Raw genomic sequence first — 16,167 nt, 5'->3', positions numbered from 1 at the left:
AGAAGAAACATCTTTATAGTACCTGTGGTGGTTTGGGGTTTTTTCCCCCCAGGCTTTGTGTGCCATGCTGGGTATAGGACCAGCACTGAAAACTCAGCAAGCTCTGGTTACTGTGTGGGAATACTTTTCCATAAGAAAGAATTGTCTCAAGTGTAATGGGCCCATAAATACAATTAGTGCTCTAGAGCTAAATATACTTGTGAGGAACTGAGTTGCCATGCAGCAAGTAACCAGTTGTTCCTACTGTAATGTTTGCTGATTCCTTTCACTGTACATTCATCCTTCCCATGTTTGCAGAATCATATTTAATACAAAAAAATTCCCCAAAGCAATCCATAATGTATCTTCAACTCATAAAGTATTCAGATATCAATAATTCAATTTATTTGATCGGTGACTGTCAGCAATTTTTTTAGAGGACATCTAAAATCTTCATTTAGATGTGCAAATCACCCCAGAAGCTGAGCACATTTGTATGAAACAACTGAACTCTCTCTAAAGTGCCCATATGTGAAATGTTGGTATGTTAAGCATTTCTGGCAATTTGATTATATAATTGTTTTTAATTAGTGCTTGTTCAAAGCCCAACCACTGTGAGTATTAAAAAGTTAAATATCTGAAAGCTTGATGCTTCAATCAAATACAGATGTTAAAGTGGAGAAAACGCCACTTAACATCAGTGTCAGAAGCAAGTCAATTACATTGCCTGTGATGAGCAGCCATTCTAGCACTGCCTTTCTAGAACAATTTTCATACTAAGAGTTTCTTTCAAGTAAATCAAGCAGCAAGGCATCTAAATTAAAATCTTCATTAGTACACTTCAGTTAATTCTTTTTAGGCCTATTTTAGGGCTGTTGATGTGAACCTAATATTTGGAAGTTTGTGATTTTCTGCAGTTTTGGACCTGACAGATTCATAATTTAAAAACAATTCAATCATCAGTATTTACTGAACATGTACCCTGCATAGCATAATATTAGCACAGTACAGCTATACTGTGTGGATTAATAAAAATTTTAAGTCAAATATATTAATATTCTCTCTTAAATGAGATAAAACTAAAACTTCAGGTCTGAAGAAGCTATATTTAGTGTGCTTTCTAAAATCCCTCTTTTCACATGTATCAGTTTTTAATGAAACCTTCCCATGACAGAAGAAGGTGGTGGCATTGCAGTTATCTTTGTCATGTGTCTGTCTTTTAGGTGTCTGCAGCTCACAGTTGTTTACCACTGATTATGTCTACAGTGATTATCAGGTTCTGTGTACTCTCTATGTTGATTTAAGAGGCTTGCCATAGTTATAGAGCTTTTGATTCTATGGTAATGACTCAATATTTATAGCTGCAAGCAGGATAATGTTTATCCTATTTTTGCTACTGCTATAAATATCTGCTTTGCTCAATAGCAACTCATTGGTCAAGCTGCCCTTATGACCTGTCTTTTCTGTCTATAATTTCTTTTCACAAGAAAATGTTTTCTACTTAACTTCTCTAACCTTATTTCCAGGACGTGTAATAGTTTTTGAAATGGGTAGTTAAATTATACCTACAGTAGAGGCAGTTAAATCAGAGCTACATTAACTCTACCAAACTGAAGGATAACTGAAATTACCTCAATAACACATGTTAGTGGGTTGTCTTACTCAAACAGTTGCTTTTCAATGCGTGGCCTGTTAGAGAAAGAGTTTGTAAATATAATTATTTTTGGTTTAGGTAAATGGATTATAAGTGTCAGGGGTTTTTTTGGCAACAATATTATTAGACAACATTAATCTATTTATTTGATCACAGCTAAACACCTCTAGTTTTCTTCCAATAATGTAGCAAAAATTTATCAAAATTTAGCAAAATTGCTAGGAATGCTGATTGTTTCTGCCTTTGTTATTGTTATAAGGAAGCAGTACCAGTGTTAGTTACGAGGAAGCACTGCATGACTACCTCAAAATTAATGTAAAGCACATATTTGATCAGGATTAGACTTGACAATTAATTACAAAGTCATATATTTTGATTTATTGCCACAATACTGCCCATTTGGTCAACTACAATAACAAATTAGAGCTAGAAGAGGCTTTTTGTTCCAAAGTAATGAATTTGTTACTGTGCGCTGATTTAATAAGCTCAATAATTTTGATTTACTTGTTCTCACTTCTAGGAATTTTTTAGACTCTTTTAGCATTTTTTAGAATTTTATAGGAGGTTTTTGTTTTTGTTCTCTTAATTGATTACATTGCCTTTCATTATGTTTATTCACCTAGAAAATCTTACAATATTGCTCATTCCCCTCATACTTTGATGTCTGTACATACCAAATATTATGTAAACTGCTGATTTTTTTCAAAGGATTTACCTATTTCTTCATGTTGCTACTCTACATTGTTTTCCATCTCCAAATGCAACAAACTCTCCTTGTGTATGCAGAATACAAAGACCTATCTCTATCTTTTCTGTCAATAGATATGCATTGTTAGGATAATAAGACAATATTTCTCTCTGTTCTTGTACTGTAAATAATGTTTTTTTATTTCAATATCTAGAAGTTTATGATAACTTGCTGCTCATTTATGTGTGGTGGATTGACCCTGGCTTGGTGCCAAGTGCCTGCCAAAACTGCTCCATCAGTGCCCTCAAGAGCTGGAAACGGGAGAGGAAATATAACAGAAGACTTGTGGGTGGAGATAAGGACAGGAAGAGATCACTCCCCATTATGGTCATGGGCAAAACAGGCAACTAGAGAAATTATTTTATGGCAAATAAAATCAGAGTAGGATAACGAGAAAGTAACCCCCTGAAATTCTGAAGCTTGCCCCCATCCCTTCCTTCTCTTTGGTCTCAACTACACCCCTGGTTCTCTACCTCCTCCCTCCCAGCTGCACAGGGATTTGGGAATGGGGGCTGCAGTCACTTCATCACACCTTGTCTCTGCTGCTCCTTCCTCCTCAGGGGAGAACTCTTCAGTCTATCCCTCTGCTCCAGAGTGAGGTCCCTCTCATGGGACACAGTCCTTCGTGAGCCTCTCCAATGTCAGTTCATCCCACGGGCTGCAGTTCTTCCCAAACTGCTCCAGCCTGAGTCCTTCCCAGAGGGTGCAGCCCCTCAAACTGCTCCAGGCTGGGTCACAAGTCCTGCCAGCACCCCTGCTCCAGGGGGGCTCCTCTCTCCACAGGTCCTGCCAGGAGCCTGCTGCAGGATGGGTCTCCATTGCTGTTACTTTAGCTCTTTTACTTCTGGTTAAAGAGTTGCAGATTTGCAGAGTGTATTGATTTCCAGGCTGATTTGCAAAAATATTATTTATCTCCTACATTTTAGTAGTGAGTGAATAATACCCTGTTTCAAACACAGATAAAATTTCCCTTGTCTTGCCTTTGGTGATCTCAGAATTATGTTGCACTGGCCCCTATATGTTTTAACAGTGCTTATAATACTAAATTCATATATGGGATAAAAGTCTGTATTTCATTACTGTCTCTTAGCTGAGGACACACATAACATGATTTGACAGTGGTGTAGTGAGGAGAGACTACAGCATCATTATATTGGTGGAATGTAATGGTGACGTGCTTTTTTCCCCCCCTTTATGTATGTATACCAGATACACACAAAGAAGTTTACACCTAAACATAGAAGGAAGAAATTATTTATGAATTGGGATTGTTTATATATATCCTTGGTTATAAAGCTATATAGTAAATATGAGTACTCAGTTGAAAGTATTGAACATACTTGGAACCATAAAGTGGAATGAATTAATAAGGTTTTGTTTAGGTCCTAATGAACATTTTCCAGGAAGAAAAATAAGAAAATCATGAGCAGAAGATTATTCTACTCTTGGAAGATTCTCATGGGAAAAGTATAACAGTTGCATGAGCCAGAATTTTTCCGGTGCTGGGTGGATCTCTCTAAGTATTCTTTTCTTGGTTTCTGTCTTTGGAAAAAAGAAATCAGTTATATCAGTTGTCATAGCCACCAGGAACTCTCTGAAGACCTATTCCCGCTAAGCATTATAATCAGGTTAACAGTTGCAAATCTTCAGTTTCTTATCATTATGTTTTTATTTCATCACCACAAAATTTGGGGAAACTTAGTGGAAATTTCTGTATATCTAGCATTTTTTTTTCCACAGAGAGTATTACACCATGGGACAGTGAATTCAACTTTTTCAATTACATGAAGACCATCACTTTTAACACATCCAGCTTTTAAAAAACATATTTATTAAAAACCTGTGTAAATGTCCAAGTGGTAGCCTTTTAGGCCAGCGTAACTTGGAGGCTTTTGCTTAGACAATTTATGCCTTCTGTTAGGCTTATTCAAGATTAGGCCAGGGTGCTTGCTATTTGTGAAGGAAAAGTGTTTTTTAATTCAGAATTGTGGGTGAAATGTGATGTCATTGAGTCATTGTTACCTTAATTATTTCTGAAACACAAATCTTTCTTGAACCCAGTCTCATTATTTAACTCCATAGTAGCATCCTATCCCAAATTTGTAAACTAAATTTTGGATTAATTTTTAATTATGGACATTCCGATTTGAAAAACATTATACACAATATTTGCAATATAATTTTAATTAAAAATGCAATAATTAGCTTTTTTATTCTAAGGAAAAATAATTTTAATTTGTTTTATTATTAATACATCGTATTACCCATAAATGGTAAGTCCCAAGTTTGGTGCATGGTATTAATTTCTATATTTCTGAAATATGACTATAGGAACTGTAATTGTACTTGAATAAAGCACAACAACAGGAGCCAACTTTACGTATGTATGCTGTACTATAAAACCCAAGAACACACGATAACATTCTTGATCAAATCCCATTTTTTACTGAGAAACTCATTACTACAGACATGGCAGGAAGCTGAAAAGTGCAACTTCAGATTCACTGAATATCTGCATTTCTTTTTAGATTACCGACATAACGGGAGAGATCTTCAAAGTTCAACCCTGTCAGTGCCAGAGCAAGTAATGTCATCTAATCATTGTTCTCGATCAGGGTCCCCTCACCGCGGAGATAGTATAGGACGGACTAGATCGTGGTCTCCCAGTGTCCCTCCCCCTCAAAGGTAAACTCTTGTTCAACTGTGCACTGAAATAAACTTAACTGGTACTGATCTTGGACCAGCGCTGGAAATATTCTCCAGACTTTCAAAATGACAACGAATTGCAAAATTACGTAAAAATTACGTAAAGCCAATAATGTTTTTTTTTTTTTTTACATTATAGTGATGTGCCTAATTTATATATAATTCTATGTTATTTATGGTTTATTATTACTATATTACTTATTATTTTTATTATATGATTACATAATTGTATCGTACTTCTGCCTATTTATATCTCGTTTTTCATCAAAATTCAGTACAGTTTATTCCAAGGAAAGAAAAATAACTCTCCACGTGTTTATTTCTTAGAGCTATTTACAGGTGCCATGTTTTATAGTATGTGATAATTAGGTATTTCCTTAGCATTCATATGACAGTGGATGTTTTCAACCCTTTTATTTCTATAGAATTAAGATTCTGGGGAGCCTCCTTTGCTGCCCAGAGTAGCTTCCTTTCTACTATTTCTTTCATACTTCTAAATCATCAAGAATAAACTGACAGACGTACAATTTTATAGTGAAAGATATCAACTCCTGATCTTGGGACATCTCTGATAAGTATTTATCTTGAGAAAATTAGACCAGGAAATTTCTTCCAAAGGCTACTACTTTTGGAAAACATGTAATAATTGATGTAATACTCTGCAGAATAAGCTTTCTTAAGAGAAAGGAAGCAGAAGGATGGATGTAAATGGGAATGAAACGTGTTTTCCAGCCCTTTTGTTGCTATGTATGGGTAGGTTTCCCAATGATGTAATTCAGTTGAAATCAAAGTGGAAGTTTTCTCTTTTGCCCATAATGTTCACAATTCCTCTTTGATACTGAAGTTCTGTCACCCAATATTTCCTGGCAGGTCCATGTTTGTCTCCCTTTCTTTCAGGCATCCTGATTCTCTTGTGTTCTGTTTTCCTTTCTGTTATCTTTGTTCTTTTTGTTAAGTTAAAATTCTCTTGACTTGATAATATCTTACTTATGTTTTTACTTACCATTTCCTCTACTGGATGTAGCCTATATGATATCCTTTTGCATTAGTGAGATATTAGGATATCAAATTATCCCCCATCATTTCATGCAGCTAAGAGACAGAAACTGTGTGTTTCTACCTGAAATCTAAACCCATCTAAAACCAAGTCAGCCTGACTTGAATTGAGACATAAGTGGTAGACACAAAGGGGCCTATTCTGATTTTTAATTTACTGATTTTAGCCGAAGTAATTGCCTATGCTAAATCTCCAGAGGTCATTTGTCTTGGATATAGACATAAATGTGAGCAAAATCTCTTTGTGTGTGTGTTTGTGTTTTTGTGTTTTTCTGTCTGTATGCATGCTGTGTGCATTTTTGGCAGAACTTTTACCCAAGGTGGTGGCTAACATTTGTTTAACACCATTGAAAAAACTACTTTTCATTTTCTTGTAGTCTTGGATTTCTTTAGGTGTTCAAAATCTCTTGCTTTTTAACTTTCCTAAAGCTAAATTTTTAAATATAGTTTTGAATTTATTGCGGCTGTTTCCTACAATGTCAGAATAAAATGAATTATTTGAGTAATATTTCCCTGCCCACACACCAAACAAGTTCTTTGAGGACTTGTGGAACTCAGAAAATTGGGTTGTAAGAGTTTGAGGATTTGCAGAAGAGAAGTATAAGCTATGGGTTACAGAAATATCTTTGAAAATGGAGGTCTACTGAGGAAATCTCTAAGAATTATCAGTCACATTTTGCACCCTGTTCAGGTGAATTTGTTACACATGTGCTGCTCTATAGATGTCCTAACTGCAGTGAGCATTCTGCATGCCCAGACATTTCCCATTGCTGACACCTCTGCAGGCAGGAGGTTTTGGGCCATAGAAGTTGCTGTTATTTCTTAGAAACCATTTTGCAGTCCTCAATCCTACTTAGTTTTTTAATAAACTCCACCAAAGGCCCACTGCATTGTAGCTGACAAGATATTTTTACTGTTCTTGCTGCTCTTTACTAGCCAGAATAAACCAAATATTTGGATTAATGAATGCCAGAGTGGAAAATACTTTATGACAAATGAGGTAGGGCTGAAGGCAAAAATTTATGCATAATGCAACATCTTTATTGCACTTATATGCAGAAATAAATAATGTCATGGCAGCAGCAGTGAAGGATACATGTACAAGTTAACACTAGTCAGAAAGTGGTAAATGACAAAGGGTAAATATGACAGGTACCAAAAGGGCAGACAAACTGACAAGAAAGGAAAGGGGAACTGAGCAATACAAAACCAAAATAAATAAAGGAAACTGAGGCTCACACTAGAGCAGATTACAGTAAAGGATAGGAGACAGAAGAATTTATTGGTCTTGAGCTTGTGTGAAGGGAAGCATCCAATGTGTTACTTTCAAAAGGATACAAACCAATTATGTTTTCATTAACCAATAATTATTAAAGTTAAGCATTGTCTCCTATTTTCCTATTCTTGTGGATTTGTTTTACAGAGCACAATAAGTAAAGTGTTTGTCAGTAGGTATTGATAGATAAACTGAGCAAAACAATCCATAGGCAAAGCTTTGGTCTCAATTAGTACAGGTGATTGGTGCTCTCTAACCAGGCCTGTACTATGGGTACCACTTAGAGCTAATTAAATGGTTATGGGTTTTTTCAGATTTTCTGCTAGTGAGATTGCAGAGTAATTTTTCCAGGGCAAAACAAGCAGCTATTTTTAAATTCAGATGACCATGTCTTCAGCAGGCTGTACTCTACTGTAACAGCCACAAGTTCCCATTGTGTCTTGCTACAGTTTACATCTTTATAGTAAAGCCAAAATCAAGAACTCATGAAAAATTATTTACAGTGTATATTTCCATCAGAAATGAATTTTTGCTTGAAGTCTGGAAAGACTAATGAAATGTTGTGCAGGATTAACATTTTTAATGAAGGAACTAAAAAAGCTTTCCTCTTAAATCTAGAAGAAGCACACTGGAACAAAAAAAGAGAGCTCTATCCCTATCATGGACTTGGCACCATTTTCTAAAATAGAAATTTTTATTTTTACTTTAGGATTTAAAATTATTTTACTTTAAATACATAGAAAAGTCTGGTCAGCTAACAGATCTTGTTACCAGCATGATTGCTGATAATTGTTTGTACAGTGAGAGGATGTCATCCAGACAAAACTCAGGATCGGGTATCTTTTGTCCCTAGTCGGAATGTGGATCAGGGACTGCGAGGGACTCGATCCACCCCTGCGCATTACAACACCCTGAACCGCATGGACAGACACCGAGCTGTAGACGACCACTACTCCCCAGACAGAGAGAGGTAAGTACCTGACTGCAATTAGGACCAGCTGTAGCCTACAGGCATCAATGTGAGTAACTGCAGCATGCTAGCCTGCTAAAATAAATTACATGCCTAATCCCAGAGAGTAGCATTTCTCCTTTATCCATTGGTCGCATGACATACATTACAAAATATCAGTGCATGTAAGGCTGACAAAACAGTCCAGTGAGTGTGTGTTGGCCAGGAGGAAATCTGAAAAAATCTGTGAGAAAATGTATAATATAGTAGCTGAATAGTTGTCCTTTTTAATAAAAATATTTTGGTTTTGTGTGTTATACAGTGAATTCTTTAAGTACCAAATATTTTTTAAAAAAATCCAATAGACTTGATTGTTTTTGCTGCTGAATAAAGAGATATAAAAATAGATAATTTCAGCTCAGTATTAATGTAACGCTCCCTTTGGATACCGTGCAGTTCACACATGTAACAAAAGTATATTCTAGTACTGTGTTCTAGTTTTGTCTTTGCTCAACCTTCTGAGACACTTGGTAAAAAAGAAAAGAAAAAATTATTAGGACAGCATGTATGAAATCAGAGTCTTTGTGTTTAGAAGCACATCTGACTATGAATATTGTTTTGCCTAATGGAACTTCTCAAACAGTTAGCAGAGTTTTAGCAACCTCTATGAATTTTAATGATGTAAAAAAGAATTGCAGCAATAATTGAACAATGTAGTTAATTTAGCTGAATTAATTGTGGCAATGACTTTCTTACATTAAAAAAATTATTGGTCTTTCCACTTCATTGTCTTCAGGTAGAAAATCAAAACAGAAAGCATTTATTATCTTTAATTTAAAAAATATTTCACCTGTTTTACACCAAGTTAAAATTCCTGCACTATATAATGAGAGGCATAATGCTAGTTTTTGTCTTATTTTATAATTGCATATATCAAGGAGTAATACAGATATGTTGGGTAATCCTGAGGAATATAGGACTATCATTTGAATTTAATGCTTTTGCAGATAGCTATCACAGGTTATTCTTCAAGTGACATCAAAACACCTCTTTGGGGTTTCCAACAGTAATACAAAGAATTTGAGAAATCAGCGGCCATTTGTCAGCAATATTGAACAGAAAAGATAAATATTTCTTAAGAGACCATGTTTCCTAGAGTAATGTGATCATCAATGATAGTATGGAATGCAAGACAATACTTTTCAAAATGTTATAATATTTAAATTTCAGAAGATAAAAATAATAATTAATTTTTCCCAAAGACATGTTACAAAAATAAGTATCAAAAGGAATTAAAACCCAAATCTTGTCAAAGTGATTTGTAATTTAATTTGGTGAATAAAAAAGTCAAATGGGCAAAAATAAAGCTAATGAAAAAATGGGGAAGTGTTTATCTTCTAGAATAGGAACTGTATTCATCTCAAGTATGGTAGATCATAAGTCAATCTTTGTTTTGCATGAAACTATTTAATATTTCTGTTTAAATTATGGAAAAAAAACCCTATTCACTTTGTTCATTAGAATATGATTTTCATATAGAAGACAATAACTTGAAGATTCTGAGCTATTTCCTTAAAAGATGATTACAGAATGCTTTTGGGATACAATGTGATGTTGATTTTTAGACCAGTCATCCTTGAAACAGAATCTAAACTCATCCCTACAGCCTGAGTATGCCTTATGGAATGCTCTGCATTTGCTCACTGTGCAAGTTCATTTGCTGCCTCCCAGATAAATACAGAGCTGTGAAAGGTTGCCTGAAGTTTGTCACCACAATGTTTTTCCATCCCTTCAGTCAAATAATCCCTCTTGGACTGACTTGATTTAGAGAAAAATAACTGAGTTTTTTAGAACATGCCAGAAAAACAATGTCAGAAGTTTGTTGGAGATGAGATTATCAAATTTTCACGACCATTCTAGATTAATAGGTGTTTGCTTGAGAGGCGTGCTCTGAATCTCTGGACATGGTTTTATACATTTTCTGTGTTTTCCAAAACACGCAGAGACATTCCCCTCTTTGCACATGGTGAGTGGTTGCCTGTGCAAGCAAGTTATTGACTAGTTATGCCTCTACTGCAACATGCAGTCTCTGAACAGGAAAATACTATTTCCGAATATTTATATATTTTTTATATTCCTTGTTAATTTGCCAGTGATTTTATGCATGGAAAAATTATTAGATTTAATTTTTTTATGAGTATTTATGATACTGTCTCTGCTATACAATAAAAACCCAATGGTATCCCTAAAGTAGCTCTTTGATAGTATTGCTCCTGAAAACTTCTAGAACTGCAGGCAGTTGGGGGAAGTTGAACTGCATTTTCATATAGGTTTGTAATCTCTCTACATGTTATCCACACTTGGCTCTGAAAACAAATCACATATTTCCTTCCCACAGCTCTGATGGCTTCTTGTTTCCATGAATCAGCTTTTGAAGCTGCTTGCAAAATGGGGATTTTGAAATAGTACCATCTTATAGACATGCTCAGTTGCTAAGTTAAAGTGGGACTGAGAATAGGAGTAAGAAAATTCTTTCCTTCCTTTTCTAGATAATTGAGCATTAAATTCTCTAAGGTATATTGCACTGAGGAGTAAGTTGAAACCACATATAAAAAAGTCTAATGACCTCAAGTCTAATGGCAATGAAACATTCCTTCAAAACTGAATGCATAGTTAGAATAGAAACTAAAATTATTTTTAAAAACCCTGAAAGACACATTTGGAGTTAATTTTAATTTCAAACACCAAATCCTTAATTATGTAAAATATGGCCATATAATATACTTATTTTTGTAAAACATAAGAGTAAATTAACAGTTTAGATTTGTATCTGTTGCTATATTAACAAAAGTTGAAATTGCACTGTGTATACTGCTAAATCAAATTGAGAAAGCATGTCAACTTTTTACCTGTATATTTAAATAGGTCTGCTAGTTAATTGTCATCAAAATGTGAGGGTTTTTTGTGGGTACTCACGCTCTTATGAAATAGCCAAGCTTTGTAATGTAAAGAAATATGAATGCTTATGACCTAATATGGACCCAAGTTCCATAAGAACATTTATCTGTAATGGGATAACCTCATAAATGTCATTTTGACAGGTTTAGATAAATTTTCTAAAACTGGTTTTACCTCACTTGAGAAACTGAAACTAATCAAACTATAGAAACTATTGAGAAAATTTTGGAAACATTTGGATGTAACCTCACAGTTTTATATTTAAACAATCAATATAATTAGGTTAATTAGGGGAAAATTGTGAGAATCTTAGCATAGTTCCAGAAAGAAAGAAAACAAACAACAACAAAACCACCAAACTATATCTGTGTGTTTCTTTCTGAAAGGTATATCAACAGTTAATAACAAATACCAAGACAGTGTGAGAAAACTGTACTCAGGCCCACAACTTCAACAAACTTAGATGTTATTTAGCAACTATTAATTTAACTGTATTTGATATCCGAGGTGGGTTCTCCCTGAGGAATAACATTCCTAGTGGTGAATTTAGCATAGGTATGTTAAACCAGAGCATTCTGAGAATGCCTAACTCAAATAGTGCTGCAGGAGAAATGTATGAGAAAGCTCCTAAAGTGTTTTCTGAGAGGCACTCACAAGAAAACAAGAGAAAAGGGAAATTATCCACTATTTGCTCATCAGAGCTATCGCACACTTTCCATTTGAAAGAAGAAAAGTTGCAACCTGTTTTGTTAAACCAATAGGGTAGTCATAAGCATGGTTATTTAGAGAAGTGTTGCCCATTATTTTAAAATCACTTTAAAGATGTTATCTGGATGTGCTGGGACTAGCAGGACTATCACACCCTATTACTGAGAGATTTCCTTCACATATTTGAATACACACTTCTTTTTTTTTTTTTATTCTGTTGAAAGCAAGTGGATTGGATTTTTTTTAAACATGAAGTGAATGTTGAAATACATGCCAAACAATTGCATTTGCAATAGTCAAACCAGTGAGGACCAAAATAATTCACTACAATGAGCCTCCTAAATGTTAGCTGAAACACAGTGTAGGTATCTTCTTCTATTTTTTGACGCAAAATTAAAGGTGGGGAAGAGCAGCACAAATTTTACATTTTAAAGGTCATCTTAAACTGTGCAGTTGCTTTATCTGTGGGTAGAAATATTAAATAGATGCCAGATTAGGTCAAACTAGGTAAAGATTTTTTGATACATTTTTCCATATTAAAACACTGAAAAGAACTGATTTTTTTTCCAGTCTTTATTAATTACAGACCTGAACATTATGTAACCAGATAGCCATTTATTTATAATTTAGTTAAATTTTACTGTAAAATCATTTAAGTGCAGATTAAAATACAAAGATATTATAAAGGGTTGCTGAATCTTTATTTGGGAATTCTGGGATAATTTTTTCAGGTTTCAGTTGTGTGTATCACGTGGGTAATGTACCCACATGGGATATGTAATGTCACTGCTTTGTTTCTTCGAATGCCCAGTAAAGTAAAAGAAATGCATTGCTGAAAATTTGCTTATAGCTATGGTATAAAATGTTTGCATCAGTTTGAATCTCAATAATTGCAGTGTGTCTTGAAGTTCTTTTTCTCCTTTCAAATCACTGTTTAATTGCACAATTATCTGCACCACCCACCTGGTGCCTCCATGAGTCTGCTGAAGGATGATTATCTCCAACAGGGATGGCGGAGTAGGAAGGTGGTAAAGAACAAGCTTTGAGGCAATTTTTTTTTAAAAAAACCCCACTACCAAGACTCATAGATATATTCCTCAGAATAAAATGCACAAAATGCACACACACACTTCTTTATGAGTAAAGAAAATCTGTTTTTTTCCTTAAAACCCCCAATTATTAAATAAAACTATTCTATTAATGCATTCAATAAAATGTAGCAGGAGAAATTACATAACCAGTGCTTTATTCTTGAACAGCATTTGACATTTTCTGAGAGTTAAGAGCTTGACTTCTCATTTTGTTCTCTTAGTTCATTGGTGTGATTTGCCAGGTGTTTGGGAAGCAGCATGGAAAACATTCTACCACAGAGAACATTAACTGTTGCTTTGTTCAGATGAGACTATAATCTTTTAGAAAGGTATAACTGGACCCTGGAAAAAGTAACTAGTTTTAGTAGTAGCTTTCCATTGCTGAAATGAGTTAGCTGCTCATAGAGCTGTGCCTTTTCTCTGAATTCACATCACTTTATTATTCCCAGCTCCTTTTCCCTTGAACAATTCTGTGCTCAACCTCACAGTCAATGTGATCCCAAGCACAATTTTTTACTTCCTTCCTTCCCACAGTACTTTCCCTAAATTGCATATGGCAGCTTTCTCTTTTCTACCACTTTCAATGGCTCTTTCCCCCCTAAATTCCCAACTGGCTGACCCCAAGAACCACCTGTTTCTTACTCTGCAGTCTGATTAAGGTAATTTCTATTTTATTACCTTGCTAGTTTTTCAGAAAATTGTAACTTGAGAAATTGGGGAGGATTTGGTTAAAGGCAAATTCATACCAGTAAAAAATTATTTTTTAACAATTTAAATAATTTTATAATTTTCCTGCATTTAATTTGTTATTTCAGTTGAAAAAATGTAAAGGAGTGTTACTAAAAATAGAGGATAATACTTTTGCAAATGATACAACATATTGCTTTAATTGCAATCAGATAATACACTGAAAAAAGCTGAATATAGGAATAGATCCACAGTGATAGGATGAGAGAAATTTCTTGTGTCAACTGAGTTTCGTTCAGGCAGGTTCTAACAGAAAGGAACACAAAGACTTGTTTTGCATTCAGAATTATTTATGGATATTCCAATAAGCACAAGGGTGTAATAATACACAGTACTTTAGCCTTTCCACAAAAACACTTGAGAGTCTACTGCCCATTGTAGTAGTGAAGATGGAATGTCAATCAAATTTTAGGACCTGGTCACAGAGAGTGAAAATTGAATGGAATAAATGTTCTCCTAAATGCCTCTTCTTCATTGTTAAATAAAATATCCCGAGTAATAGAGAGCAGGTTAAACTCCCCTTGCTGCATAGGAAGAACAGAAAGGTATTCCATGAGGCTCAAGTGGGGTACTCTGTGTGTGAGTGTTTTCAAGCATGCTTGCATGCTTCTGAGACTCTTCTGGTATGCTAAGCCTGATCCTGGGTACTGAATACTTCCAATTTGGCAATCTAATCAGTTGCTGAATCACTGATTCCTTACCCTAATGGTTCAATGACTTTTGTAAGAAAGTGGACACATAGGTGAGAAAGATCAGAAAATTTGTACGTAATTTTCTGTTCGCTTTTAAAAAAAGGAAAGCTATCCTGTTTACCTATGTACCTGGAATCTTCTTGTCAGAACAGTGGAAATCACTTTTCACCTGCTATGGTGTGGAAGGGGAGATGGTTGTGTGTGTGTTTATAATGATGATCACATTGCAAAACCTATAATGCTGCCTTATTAGAGTTCATTATTTTAAGTAAAATTAATTGTTGCTGTAAATTTTCTGTCTATTCTATCAATAAGAAAATAGGTAATGTTTCATAAATCTGTGAGGATGCTGGCTAGGTTCATTTTGCCATATGATAATTTTACATACTAGTGCCATGAACTACTATAATGTAGGAAGTAAAGAATGTGTCATAAGAGGCTAGAAATCTAAATCAAGGTTGCAAAAAAAAAAAAAAAAGTATCCTGGAGTTCTTTTGTTTTATTGAAAATATGACATATCTAAATTTTGTCCATGTCTCCATTGTCTTCTGAGCATTCCCATGTATATTTGCATATAGGGTAATGATTTTTATTAACAGTTCAGATGATATATTTAGTTGAGATGGAGATCTGGAACATTAGTGGAGTTCTTTTGCACTTAAGCAATGCAAAGCTTAACATTTTTCCTGCATTATAATACATTTCCTTTATGTTTTTAAGCAGTTTATACTGGGGATTAGCCAAATAAATGTGGTGTATGTTTCCGTTTTGGACATTGAGAATAAGTCATGGGCATTTTTGGTGTTGCTAACATATTTATAAAAGCATAAAGAATTTATTTGAAGCTAAATATATAAAAATGTATAGTAATATATTTAATGGTAATCAACTAGTGTGGTATTGGCTGGATGCTCAGAAGAAAGATGGCAGTGAAACATATTGCTCTGCATGTTGAATCAGATTAGATATTAAGAAATATTTCTTCACTGAAAGAGAGGAGAGTCTATGCATTAGAACACACTCTCCAGGGAAATGGCTGGGTCATCATGTCTGGAAGTGCCCAAAAAACAAGTAGAAGTGGAACTTTACAATATAGTTTAGTGGGCCCATTGGTATTCAGTCAAAGGTTGTGTTTGATGATCTTTGATAGTGATTCTATGATTCTGTTAAGTTAGATAGCATGGTTAACATGGGCTCTGAGAAAAAAGGAAAAGTATGAATAGCCAGTAATTCCAGAGGGTCAGGTCAAGTATAAGCTCAAGCTAACCCCACTCCTGTATATAGACAGGCAAAGTTCTGGGTGATGAGGAAGCTTATTTTAAACTTGTTACAAGTTATTGCATATCAAATTGTACAAGTGGTTGTATCTAAATGCCATCTAAATGCTATCATACTCTGATTCTGAAATCCTGAACTGAAAGAAAAAAAAAAAAAAAAAAGAAAAAAGGGAAGAGGTTGAACTTCCTGCCAGAAATTCCCATTAAAAAAATCTCAAATCTCAAAACTTGGTAAGGACACTGGAGTTCTGAGTTTCTAGAAGATTTAGAACAAAACTCGATACCAGAAGTTGGGCAATCAACATAGTTTGGTGGAGATATGAAAA

The 16,167-nt window shown here is 34.7% G+C and overlaps 1 protein-coding gene across 18 annotated transcripts in view; it reads left to right on the top strand.

The window, feature by feature from the left end:
• The window catches only part of RIMS2 (regulating synaptic membrane exocytosis 2), a gene marked incomplete at both ends in the record, with an annotated part of 444,787 nt that overhangs the window by 281,723 nt on the left and 146,897 nt on the right, over window positions 1-16,167 (top strand). For all 18 annotated transcript variants that reach the window (XM_084219774.1, XM_084219771.1, XM_084219776.1 and 15 more), the window contains 2 exons: window positions 4,910-5,066; window positions 8,273-8,389. In XM_084219774.1, coding sequence (XP_084075900.1) covers window positions 4,910-5,066; window positions 8,273-8,389 — 274 coding nt within the window. The remainder of the gene's footprint in view (window positions 1-4,909; window positions 5,067-8,272; window positions 8,390-16,167) is intronic.

This window comes from Fringilla coelebs (genome assembly GCF_963513975.1).
Source record: "Fringilla coelebs genome assembly, chromosome: 1".
Lineage (NCBI taxonomy): Eukaryota > Metazoa > Chordata > Aves > Passeriformes > Fringillidae > Fringilla > Fringilla coelebs.
The sequence above is the reverse complement of the archived record's forward strand: the minus strand, read 5'-3'. Positions and strand labels throughout refer to the sequence as shown.